The sequence below is a fragment of the Phyllobates terribilis genome, unplaced genomic scaffold (genome assembly GCF_046119375.1).
Source record: "Phyllobates terribilis strain yellow unplaced genomic scaffold, ASM4611937v1 Scaffold_1__5_contigs__length_1240528914, whole genome shotgun sequence".
Classification (NCBI taxonomy): domain Eukaryota; kingdom Metazoa; phylum Chordata; class Amphibia; order Anura; family Dendrobatidae; genus Phyllobates; species Phyllobates terribilis.
In genome coordinates this window covers 1215558664-1215571708 of record NW_027362761.1, presented here as the reverse complement: position 1 = coordinate 1215571708, position 13045 = coordinate 1215558664, and the positions used below count along the sequence as shown (strand labels likewise).

The window sequence follows — 13045 nt, the reverse complement described above, 5'->3', positions numbered from 1 at the left end:
GGGATCTAGAGCACTGGAATGCTGACACTTGGGATCTAGAGCACTGGAATGCTGACACTTGGGATCTAGAGCACTGGAATGCTGACACTTGGGATCTAGAGCACTGGAATGCTGACACTTGGGATCTAGAGCAGTGCAATGCTGACACTTGGGATCTAGAGCAGTGCAATGCTGACACTTGGGATCTAGAGCAGTGCAATGCTGACACTTGGGATCTAGAACAGTGGAATGTTGACACTTGGGATCTAGAGCAGTGCAATGCTGACACTTGGGATCTAGAGCAGTGCAATGCTGACACTTGGGATCTAGAGCAGTGCAATGCTGACACTTGGGATCTAGAGCAGTGCAATGCTGACACTTGGGATCTAGAGCAGTGCAATGCTGACACTTGGGATCTAGAGCACTGGAATGCTGACACTTGGGATCTAGAGCAGTGGAATGCTGACACTTGGGATCTAGAGCAGTGGAATGCTGACACTTGGGATCTAGAGCAGTGCAATGCTGACGCTTGGGATCTAGAGCAGTGCAATGCTGACACTTGGGATCTAGAGCAGTGCAATGCTGACACTTGGGATCTAGAGCAGTGCAATGCTGACACTTGGGATCTAGAACAGTGGAATGTTGACACTTGGGATTTAGAGCAGTGCAATGCTGACACTTGGGATCTAGAGCAGTGCAATGCTGACACTTGGGATCTAGAGCAGTGCAATGCTGACACTTGGGATCTAGAGCAGTGCAATGCTGACACTTGGGATTTAGAGCAGTGCAATGCTGACGCTTGGGATCTAGAGCACTGGAATGCTGACACTTGGGATCTAGAGCAGTGCAATGCTGACACTTGGGATCTAGAGCAGTGCAATGCTGACACTTGGGATCTAGAGCAGTGGAATGCTGACACTTGGGATCTAGAGCAGTGGAATGCTGACACTTGGGATCTAGAGCAGTGCAATACTGACACTTGGGATCTAGAGCAGTGCAATGCTGACACTTGGGATCTAGAGCACTGCAATGCTGACACTTGGGATCTAGAACAGTGGAATGTTGACACTTGGGATCTAGAGCAGTGCAATGCTGACACTTGGGATCTAGAGCAGTGCAATGCTGACACTTGGGATCTAGAGCAGTGGAATGTTGACACTTGGGATCTAGAGCAGTGCAATGCTGACACTTGGGATCTAGAGCACTGCAATGCTGACACTTGGGATCTAGAGCAGTGGAATGCTGACACTTGGGATCTAGAGCAGTGGAATGCTGACACTTGGGATCTAGAGCAGTGGAATGCTGACACTTGGGATCTAGAGCAGTGGAATGTTGACACTTGGGATCTAGAGCAGTGGAATGCTGACACTTGGGATCTAGAGCAGTGCAATGCTGACACTTGGGATCTAGAGCAGTGGAATGCTGACACTTGGGATCTAGAGCAGTGGAATGTTGACACTTGGGATCTAGAGCAGTGCAATGCTGACACTTGGGATCTAGAGCAGTGGAATGTTGACACTTGGGATCTAGAGCAGTGCAATGCTGACACTTGGGATCTAGAGCAGTGCAATGCTGACACTTGGGATCTAGAGCAGTGGAATGTTGACACTTGGGATCTAGAGCAGTGCAATGCTGACACTTGGGATCTAGAGCACTGCAATGCTGACACTTGGGATCTAGAGCAGTGGAATGCTGACACTTGGGATCTAGAGCAGTGGAATGCTGACACTTGGGATCTAGAGCAGTGGAATGCTGACACTTGGGATCTAGAGCAGTGGAATGTTGACACTTGGGATCTAGAGCAGTGGAATGCTGACACTTGGGATCTAGAGCAGTGCAATGCTGACACTTGGGATCTAGAGCAGTGGAATGCTGACACTTGGGATCTAGAGCAGTGGAATATTGACACTTGGGATCTAGAACAGTGCAATGCTGACACTTGGGATCTAGAGCAGTGGAATGTTGACACTTGGGATCTAGAGCAGTGCAATGCTGACACTTGGGATCTAGAGCAGTGGAATGCTGACACTTGGGATCTAGAGCAGTGGAATGCTGACACTTGGGATCTAGAGCAGTGGAATGCTGACACTTGGGATCTAGAGCAGTGGAATGCTGACACTTGGGATCTAGAGCAGTGGAATGTTGACACTTGGGATCTAGAGCAGTGGAATGCTGACACTTGGGATCTAGAGCAGTGCAATGCTGACACTTGGGATCTAGAGCAGTGGAATGCTGACACTTGGGATCTAGAGCAGTGGAATGTTGACACTTGGGATCTAGAGCAGTGCAATGCTGACACTTGGGATCTAGAGCAGTGGAATGTTGACACTTGGGATCTAGAGCAGTGCAATGCTGACACTTGGGATCTAGAGCAGTGGAATGCTGACACTTGGGATCTAGAGCAGTGGAATGCTGACACTTGGGATCTAGAGCAGTGCAATGCTGACACTTGGGATCTAGAGCAGTGCAATGCTGACACTTGGGATCTAGAGCAGTGCAATGCTGACACTTGGGATCTAAAACAGTGGAATGTTGACACTTGGGATCTAGAGCAGTGCAATGCTGACACTTGGGATCTAGAGCAGTGCAATGCTGACACTTGGGATCTAGAGCAGTGGAATGCTGACACTTGGGATCTAGAGCAGTGGAATGCTGACACTTGGGATCTAGAGCAGTGCAATGCTGACACTTGGGATCTAGAGCAGTGGAATGCTGACACTTGGGATCTAGAGCAGTGGAATGCTGACACTTGGGATCTAGAGCAGTGGAATGCTGACACTTGGGATCTAGAGCAGTGGAATGCTGACACTTGGGATCTAGAGCAGTGGAATGCTGACACTTGGGATCTAGATCACTGCAATGCTGACACTTGGGATCTAGAGCACTGCAATGCTGACACTTGGGATCTAGAGCACTGCAATGCTGACACTTGGGATCTAGAGCACTGCAATGCTGACACTTGGGATCTAGAGCAGTGGAATGCTGACACTTGGGATCTAGAGCAATGGAATGCTGACACTTGGGATCTAGAGCAGTGGAATGTTGACACTTGGGATCTAGAGCAGTGCAATGCTGACACTTGGGATCTAGAGCAGTGGAATGTTGACACTTGGGATCTAGAGCAGTGCAATGCTGACACTTGGGATCTAGAGCAGTGCAATGCTGACACTTGGGATCTAGAGCAGTGGAATGCTGACACTTGGGATCTAGAGCAATGGAATGCTGACACTTGGGATCTAGAGCAGTGGAATGTTGACACTTGGGATCTAGAGCAGTGGAATGTTGACACTTGGGATCTAGAGCAGTGGAATGCTGACACTTGGGATCTAGAGCAGTGGAATGCTGACACTTGGGATCTAGAGCAGTGGAATGCTGACACTTGGGATCTAGAGCACTGGAATGCTGACACTTGGGATCTAGAGCACTGGAATGCTGACACTTGGGATCTAGAGCACTGGAATGCTGACACTTGGGATCTAGAGCACTGGAATGCTGACACTTGGGATCTAGAGCACTGGAATGCTGACACTTGGGATCTAGAGCACTGGAATGCTGACACTTGGGATCTAGAGCAGTGCAATGCTGACACTTGGGATCTAGAGCAGTGCAATGCTGACACTTGGGATTTAGAACAGTGGAATGTTGACACTTGGGATCTAGAGCAGTGCAATGCTGACACTTGGGATCTAGAGCAGTGCAATGATGACACTTGGGATCTAGAGCAGTGCAATGCTGACACTTGGGATCTAGAGCAGTGCAATGCTGACACTTGGGATCTAGAGCAGTGCAATGCTGACACTTGGGATCTAGAGCACTGGAATGCTGACACTTGGGATCTAGAGCAGTGGAATGCTGACACTTGGGATCTAGAGCAGTGGAATGCTGACACTTGGGATCTAGAGCAGTGCAATGCTGACGCTTGGGATCTAGAGCAGTGCAATGCTGACACTTGGGATCTAGAGCAGTGCAATGCTGACACTTGGGATCTAGAGCAGTGCAATGCTGACACTTGGGATCTAGAACAGTGGAATGTTGACACTTGGGATTTAGAGCAGTGCAATGCTGACACTTGGGATCTAGAGCAGTGCAATGCTGACACTTGGGATCTAGAGCAGTGCAATGCTGACACTTGGGATCTAGAGCAGTGCAATGCTGACACTTGGGATTTAGAGCAGTGCAATGCTGACGCTTGGGATCTAGAGCACTGGAATGCTGACACTTGGGATCTAGAGCAGTGGAATGCTGACACTTGGGATCTAGAGCAGTGCAATGCTGACACTTGGGATCTAGAGCAGTGGAATGCTGACACTTGGGATCTAGAGCAGTGGAATGCTGACACTTGGGATCTAGAGCAGTGCAATACTGACACTTGGGATCTAGAGCAGTGCAATGCTGACACTTGGGATCTAGAGCACTGCAATGCTGACACTTGGGATCTAGAACAGTGGAATGTTGACACTTGGGATCTAGAGCAGTGCAATGCTGACACTTGGGATCTAGAGCAGTGCAATGCTGACACTTGGGATCTAGAGCAGTGGAATGTTGACACTTGGGATCTAGAGCAGTGCAATGCTGACACTTGGGATCTAGAGCACTGCAATGCTGACACTTGGGATCTAGAGCAGTGGAATGCTGACACTTGGGATCTAGAGCAGTGGAATGCTGACACTTGGGATCTAGAGCAGTGGAATGCTGACACTTGGGATCTAGAGCAGTGGAATGTTGACACTTGGGATCTAGAGCAGTGGAATGCTGACACTTGGGATCTAGAGCAGTGCAATGCTGACACTTGGGATCTAGAGCAGTGGAATGCTGACACTTGGGATCTAGAGCAGTGGAATGTTGACACTTGGGATCTAGAGCAGTGCAATGCTGACACTTGGGATCTAGAGCAGTGGAATGTTGACACTTGGGATCTAGAGCAGTGCAATGCTGACACTTGGGATCTAGAGCAGTGCAATGCTGACACTTGGGATCTAGAGCAGTGGAATGTTGACACTTGGGATCTAGAGCACTGCAATGCTGACACTTGGGATCTAGAGCACTGCAATGCTGACACTTGGGATCTAGAGCAGTGGAATGCTGACACTTGGGATCTAGAGCAGTGGAATGCTGACACTTGGGATCTAGAGCAGTGGAATGCTGACACTTGGGATCTAGAGCAGTGGAATGTTGACACTTGGGATCTAGAGCAGTGGAATGCTGACACTTGGGATCTAGAGCAGTGCAATGCTGACACTTGGGATCTAGAGCAGTGGAATGCTGACACTTGGGATCTAGAGCAGTGGAATATTGACACTTGGGATCTAGAGCAGTGCAATGCTGACACTTGGGATCTAGAGCAGTGGAATGTTGACACTTGGGATCTAGAGCAGTGCAATGCTGACACTTGGGATCTAGAGCAGTGGAATGCTGACACTTGGGATCTAGAGCAGTGGAATGCTGACACTTGGGATCTAGAGCAGTGGAATGCTGACACTTGGGATCTAGAGCAGTGGAATGCTGACACTTGGGATCTAGAGCAGTGGAATGTTGACACTTGGGATCTAGAGCAGTGGAATGCTGACACTTGGGATCTAGAGCAGTGCAATGCTGACACTTGGGATCTAGAGCAGTGGAATGCTGACACTTGGGATCTAGAGCAGTGGAATGTTGACACTTGGGATCTAGAGCAGTGCAATGCTGACACTTGGGATCTAGAGCAGTGGAATGTTGACACTTGGGATCTAGAGCAGTGCAATGCTGACACTTGGGATCTAGAGCAGTGGAATGCTGACACTTGGGATCTAGAGCAGTGGAATGCTGACACTTGGGATCTAGAGTAGTGGAATGCTGACACTTGGGATCTAGAGCAGTGCAATGCTGACACTTGGGATCTAGAGCAGTGCAATGCTGACACTTGGGATCTAGAACAGTGGAATGTTGACACTTGGGATCTAGAGCAGTGCAATGCTGACACTTGGGATCTAGAGCAGTGCAATGCTGACACTTGGGATCTAGAGCAGTGCAATGCTGACACTTGGGATCTAGAGCAGTGGAATGCTGACACTTGGGATCTAGAGCAGTGCAATGCTGACACTTGGGATCTAGAGCAGTGGAATGCTGACACTTGGGATCTAGAGCAGTGGAATGCTGACACTTGGGATCTAGAGCAGTGGAATGCTGACACTTGGGATCTAGAGCAGTGGAATGCTGACACTTGGGATCTAGAGCAGTGGAATGCTGACACTTGGGATCTAGATCACTGCAATGCTGACACTTGGGATCTAGAGCACTGCAATGCTGACACTTGGGATCTAGAGCACTGCAATGCTGACACTTGGGATCTAGAGCACTGCAATGCTGACACTTGGGATCTAGAGCAGTGGAATGCTGACACTTGGGATCTAGAGCAATGGAATGCTGACACTTGGGATCTAGAGCAGTGGAATGTTGACACTTGGGATCTAGAGCAGTGCAATGCTGACACTTGGGATCTAGAGCAGTGGGATGTTGACACTTGGGATCTAGAGCAGTGCAATGCTGACACTTGGGATCTAGAGCAGTGCAATGCTGACACTTGGGATCTAGAGCAGTGGAATGCTGACACTTGGGATCTAGAGCAATGGAATGCTGACACTTGGGATCTAGAGCAGTGGAATGTTGACACTTGGGATCTAGAGCAGTGGAATGTTGACACTTGGGATCTAGAGCAGTGGAATGCTGACACTTGGGATCTAGAGCAGTGCAATGCTGACACTTGGGATCTAGAGCAGTGGAATGCTGACACTTGGGATCTAGAGCAGTGGAATGTTGACACTTGGGATCTAGAGCAGTGGAATGCTGACACTTGGGATCTAGAGCAGTGGAATGTTGACACTTGGGATCTAGAGCAGTGGAATGCTGACACTTGGGATCTAGAGCAGTGGAATGTTGACACTTGGGATCTAGAGCAGTGGAATGCTGACACTTGGGATCTAGAGCAGTGGAATGTTGACACTTGGGATCTAGAGCAGTGGAATGCTGACACTTGGGATCTAGAGCAGTGGAATGTTGACACTTGGGATCTAGAGCACTGCAATGCTGACACTTGGGATCTAGAGCAGTGGAATGCTGACACTTGGGATCTAGAGCAGTGGAATGTTGACACTTGGGATCTAGAGCAGTGGAATGCTGACACTTGGGATCTAGAGCAGTGGAATGCTGACACTTGGGATCTAGAGCAGTGGAATGCTGACACTTGGGATCTAGAGCAGTGGAATGTTGACACTTGGGATCTAGAGCAGTGGAATGCTGACACTTGGGATCTAGAGCAGTGGAATGTTGACACTTGGGATCTAGAGCAGTGGAATGCTGACACTTGGGATCTAGAGCAGTGGAATGTTGACACTTGGGATCTAGAGCACTGCAATGCTGACACTTGGGATCTAGAGCAGTGGAATGCTGACACTTGGGAAGGATGACATTTGGGCTTTCACTATTGGCTATTTCCCCAGGTTCTCTGTCCCTCGTACCTCGTTGTGGGGTAGACCAGCAGCAGAGAAGATGGGGATCTTCTGGCCTCGAGCGATGCTGTTCATGACGTCGATTGGGGAGATTCCGGTCTGTATCATCTCCTCGGGGTAGGTTCTCCCATGGGGGTTGATCGGCTGACCTGGTAAGAGGTAGAACCGCAGTGCTTTGTGATATCATCTCCGGAGGACGAGGACGCTCATTCTGTCCCCCCGAGCAGGAAGGACACAGAAGTCCATGGCGACCACTGCTCAGAAAGTGGACGTATTGTTCTCACCATTAATATCTAAAAAGTCTTCGGCCATCACTGTCGGACCATTATCTATAGGTTTCCCCGAGCCGTTAAAGACGCGTCCTGCGAGAAATAAGGGAATTAGAGAGGTTAGAATATAGCATCATCAATATCTCCATCCATCACGCGCACCGTCCATCTTCTCTGTATCCCTGTGACACCGCCGATGTGTGTCGGGTCACGTGCCGGGACCCTCGTCTCCTTCCATTAGTGGCATGTAGGACACGTGTGTGGGGTCCGGCTACCTGTGACCGCTCGGTGCTCTGATGTCAGGGCCATTTATCGGCACTCAGGGACCATCCTGCTGCTCCTCCTGTCACTGCACATAACATTCACATCCTGCCAAGGATCCAGACTCAGTGACCATGAAAGGTCAGTAACCTTCTCCACCACCTCAGCGCCGCTTACTTCTTGTCACTTGTGCCCCTGACGCACATACAAAGATGTAAGACGTAAACTTAAAGGGCTCCAGGTGAGAGAAGTAGTGGCTCTGGGGCGCCCCCTACAGACGGCTCCAATTCTGGACCCATCTAAAAGAGAAAAATGCAATATCCCTACATCGACCCCTGAGATATCGCACTATATTATCTGCCATTAACCTCTCTGCGGTCTATAAAGCTCATGAATAATCCCGCTTTATATTAATACTTCAAATTAAAACGTAATTTAAAGGCCCATTACATACATTTCTTTAGGGCTGCAGTACCCTTTGTTACCAGCAGATGTCGCCATATACAACATGAAATGTATTAAAAATTTAAAACCTCCAAAAAAATAAATAAATAAAAAATTGATCTACGGGAAATTACATCTGATCGGTGATTATACAAAAAGCAGCGATGACTACTCGAGAGGGGAAAAGGGCAGAAAAAGTAATAGAAATGTCCACTGGATACATCAATCTGGCAAAAGAACAAAATCACAGGTTGGGATTCAGCTTTTCTAGACTCCAGAAGTACAAAGCTGCCCTTCTGTGAAGGGGTATAGTGGCCGGACATGTATCCTTTCACATTCAGGCAAATTGGTCATTAAATAGCGCCACCTGTTGGCTAGGATAACACGAAAAAGTGTCATGGAATCTATGGACTTGTACTGAGTAAGTCTGGGTGCCTCTGATTTCAAGCCAAAATACAAGAAGCCATTAGGCAGGCGCCTCCCTTTGCCTTCACATTACAATGGGGTGCAGGTGGGTTTTTATGGTGGCTATAGGACCCCCGTTTCTTCCATGTTAAAGCTGAAAAGCCGATATACCGGAGTAAAAAGTGATCGAAAAGTTATAAGTATCCAAAAATGGCACAATGAAAAATGACAGATCGGCCCGCAAACAACAAGCCCTCACATGACCACATGGACAAAAAAAAAGTTACGGGTCACAAACCAAAAACCTAAAGAATTGAAAAAAAAAGTGTTAACAAATGTAATCGTACCGATCTGATGGAAAAACAAAACTCTATCAACAGGGCTGGAATTGCTGTTTTTTTTTATTTTCCTTTCCGTCCTTCGAAATAATTTTTTTTTTTTTTACAATTAATGTAAATTAAATGAATTAATATGAATTAAAATAGTGACATTACCAAAAATGTCTGGTGTAAAAAAAAAAAATAGCAAAAAAAAAACAAACAAACAACTTATAGATCCAGAAAAAAATATGTAAAAAGTTACCGAAAAAGAGGACTAAAAACTGAAATAAAAAAATAAAAAATGATTGGATGGAGTCAAAACATTTGTAATTACAGGGGTCTTTCTGGCCAAAAACAGAAAAATATATAGACTGAAATCTATGGCTTCCTTCACTTTTCCCAGTGATGACATTTTTTTTGCCCAAAAATTCAATTTCTTTGCTATTTCTAATATGATTTATTTTTTATTCGGTTTTTTTTTAGATTTATTTTTAACCTATTCATATTTTTTTTTTTATTATTATTATTATTATTATTATTTTGAATTTATCAAGACCCTCATTCTTAACTTTCGAGTTTTAGTTTATTTTTACTACAAAAGATTTTTTAGTAGTAAAAATAAACTAAAACTCGAAAGTTAAGAATGAGGGTCTTGATAAATTCAAAATAATAATAATAATAATAATAAAAAAAAAAAATATGAATAGGTTAAAAATAAATCTAAAAAAAAAACAGAATAAAAAATAAATCATATTAGAAATAGCAAAGAAATTGAATTTTTGGAAAAAAAAAATTGTCAGCACTGGGAAAAGTGAAGGAAGCCATAGATTCAGTCTATAAATTATAATTCTGAACTGGGAGAAGAGGGGTTAACGATCCCCGGATCAGCACCAGTTGAAGCAGCCTCCGAGCCCCCCCCCGATCCCATCCCCCGCCCGGGTCCATCTGGGAATACAGCTTGTCATTGAGGAGCGCTGTGAATGGCCGTCACGGCCTCGCCAGGGACCTCCGCTGTTGGTTTTCATCCAGGCTGAGGAATAAAAATGAAAAAAAAGGGAGAAAAATCCGGCGCTCATTAAGCTTGTAGGTCTCGAAATCTCCGACCTAATTAACAACCTCCCACCGACCCGTAATTCACTTTATCTAAAGACGCTATTAGCGCCGGACAAAGGGATCTATAAATGGGAAATGAATGACTGATTTCTTTATTTATTACAATGTTTTCGGCAAATGTTGTGAAACTAATTAAGTTTTTTTTTTTTGTTACGTTTTTGTGGGGAGGGGGGGGGGGGAGCGATGGTTGGGTTTGGTTGGGGGGTGGTGTAGACCCTGTATTGTCACCACTCTTCATGGTGCCGCTTGTTCAGTGACCGGTGCAGAGTCAGTACAATGGAGAGGAATGGTTAGAATCAGTGTCATACCTACCACAGAGACTCGGGGGTCTGACGGGAGGGGGGTTCAGTGCCGGACCACGCAAGACCTAATACTTAGGTGGAGGACTTTCACCAACATTTTTCCGCTTCGGCCAATGTCTGGGCTACCAGCTACTCTTTTTAAGGCTTGTGATGTTGGGTGGGTAGCTGTAGTAAGTGCAGGGGTTAAGTAGTGGATGAGATGGTCCAAAAGTCCCCTTTGCGTCGCAAGAGAGATGTCCCTCGGATTAGGCCACCCCATCCATTAGGCCGCAAGCTACGACTTTCAGGCTGATGGTCAAAACAAGAACTTGTTGGTTGTAGATGAGATGCGGTAGCCAATTGTTCCCACTACAGAGGTATTTGTGCCAGGTGCCCGCATCCTACACCATCTGAAAACCTGAGGTGACCACATGAAATATTCAAGGAGTGAAGGCTGATGATCGAAGCTAGGGACCAATGGACCATTGGAGATGAACATTTTTATTACAAAGGGCCCTGGTCATAGTTTTGGTAAGAGATAGAAAGAAAGTGACTACTACGATATATATGTCCAGGAGTGCTAGAGAACGCTTTTAACATCCACTTGGCACATTGCCCCGCGGGTAAAGACTATATGTAGCCTGCATGGACCTTGGGCAATGATATCAGGAGATTAAATGTAGGAGGTTTTCATGAACTAATGGGTTAGGCCATCAGTATAATTTGTCCTGGTGGGCCTGAGATTTCCAAGAGAGTCATTGCAACTGTTTCAATAACTGGATGTAGGGTCCCGTAGGATGCACAGTCACCCGCTGGTGCATACAGTTACCCCCAGACCTACTCCTACCCCAGGAGTGTTCACCACACAGTGCTGATACCTGTTACATTCCAATTTTAGAAGATTTCCTGAGAATATTTTTAGGTTTTACCCTAAAATGCAAAAAAAAAAGGTAAAAAAAAACAAAGAACAGATGTGCCAAAAACGATTTGCTTAAATTCAACCGAAAAATTAGATTTTTGAATTATTCATTGTATTCCCCACAGCCATTCACCAGCCCGGTCCCCCGCTCGCTTCCTCCACCAGTCTTCTTTTCCTTCTTCACCCTTCGTTCCCTCTGACGTGACGAGGTGAGTCGTCCTGCGACATCATGATGTCACTTGAGGACAGATGGACCGAAGAGAAGGGGCGGTAGAGAAGACAGCGGACCAGAAAGGGAGCTGCTGCTGCTGCTGCTGTGGGGCAGGTGAGGGGTCTAAAAAGAATTAAGCAAAATGTTTCATTTGAACAAGTCGGATCCAAATTTTTTTTTGTGAAATTCAAAGCAATTTTGGTTTGACCGCATTGATAGTTCAGTAAATCTCCTATTTTAGCTAATCAATTGACAGGCTGCAATTCACATTACAGCCACAGGGCGGCCACATATTGACACATATAGCATAAACGTCTTCAAACAGAGTGTCGCAAAATCATATATATTTTTTTTTTTCAAAATATCTCTGGTTACTTATCTCGGGAAATGTCTAGCCAAGAGGAAAGGCAAGGAAGAACAAATGGGTAGATCCAGTCCAGAAAAATGGGGAGTGAATGGTCAAACATGACGAGGTTACACATAAAGCAGAGGATCCTACTCTTGATAACTTCAAGTCAGCCATTTGATTGGGGTATGTGGACCACCATAACAGGTAGACTCTGTAAAGAAAGTCTCATGTTCTGGAGAACTTGATGGGACCATATATTACATGGTTGCCCAATGTGTCTAGTGGGAACTGTGGAGGTCCCTAGGGGAATAACAAAGCATTGTGCAGAGTCTCGGCAAGCAAATCAACGGCGAGTAGCTCACTGCCCTGTGGTCTTCCTTGAAAAAAAAGGTTTCATCTTAAGTGGACAACCACTGTTAGAGAAAGATGTCCATGAAAGTTTGACCAAGCTGCTTGAACCAACAGGGTCTTGTTTGGGCATTCGACAGAGTCCTCATCTGATAATGGACTATTGTAGACTGTCACCACTATATGCACAACATATGTGACCATCTGCACATACTTTACCTTCTCCGACATAACCTCTGGGTGGCCATATGTAGACACATACAGTAAAAACACGTCCAGACAGGGTATCATTTTGGTCACCTTGCTCTGTTTCCTTAGTAATATGTCTGTCCAAGAGCAATGAAGGACACATCTCTAGATCCCATCCAGAAAAGGGGGCACTTAATAGTCACATATGACTTTCTATGAGGTTGTAGGAGATCATTAAAGGAGGTCTCTTCTCTTGATAACCTTAAAAGTCTGGCTTGAGAGTATGTGGACCACCATATGCAGAGAGAGACTATATACTACATGGTTGGCCAAAATTGCGTCTGGTGGTCACTATGGACAACTTTACAACTTTCTGAAGGAATGACAGATGATTGTGGAGAGTATCAGTGACCAAATCACTAGCGATCAGATCTCAGTCAAGTGATGGTCCTCAAAAAAGAGGGATGTTCTCA

The 13045-nt window shown here is 46.1% G+C and overlaps 1 protein-coding gene across 1 annotated transcript in view; it reads right to left on the bottom strand.

Annotated features, from left to right (window-relative positions):
• Positions 1-13045, bottom strand: part of ATP6V1B1 (ATPase H+ transporting V1 subunit B1) — a 379213-nt gene that overhangs the window by 83615 nt on the left and 282553 nt on the right. Inside the window, exons 5-6 of the mRNA XM_073649636.1 lie at positions 7748-7825; positions 7473-7612 (exon numbers count right to left, since the gene is read on the bottom strand). Of these exons, the coding sequence (XP_073505737.1) occupies positions 7473-7612; positions 7748-7825 (218 nt within the window). The remainder of the gene's footprint in view (positions 1-7472; positions 7613-7747; positions 7826-13045) is intronic.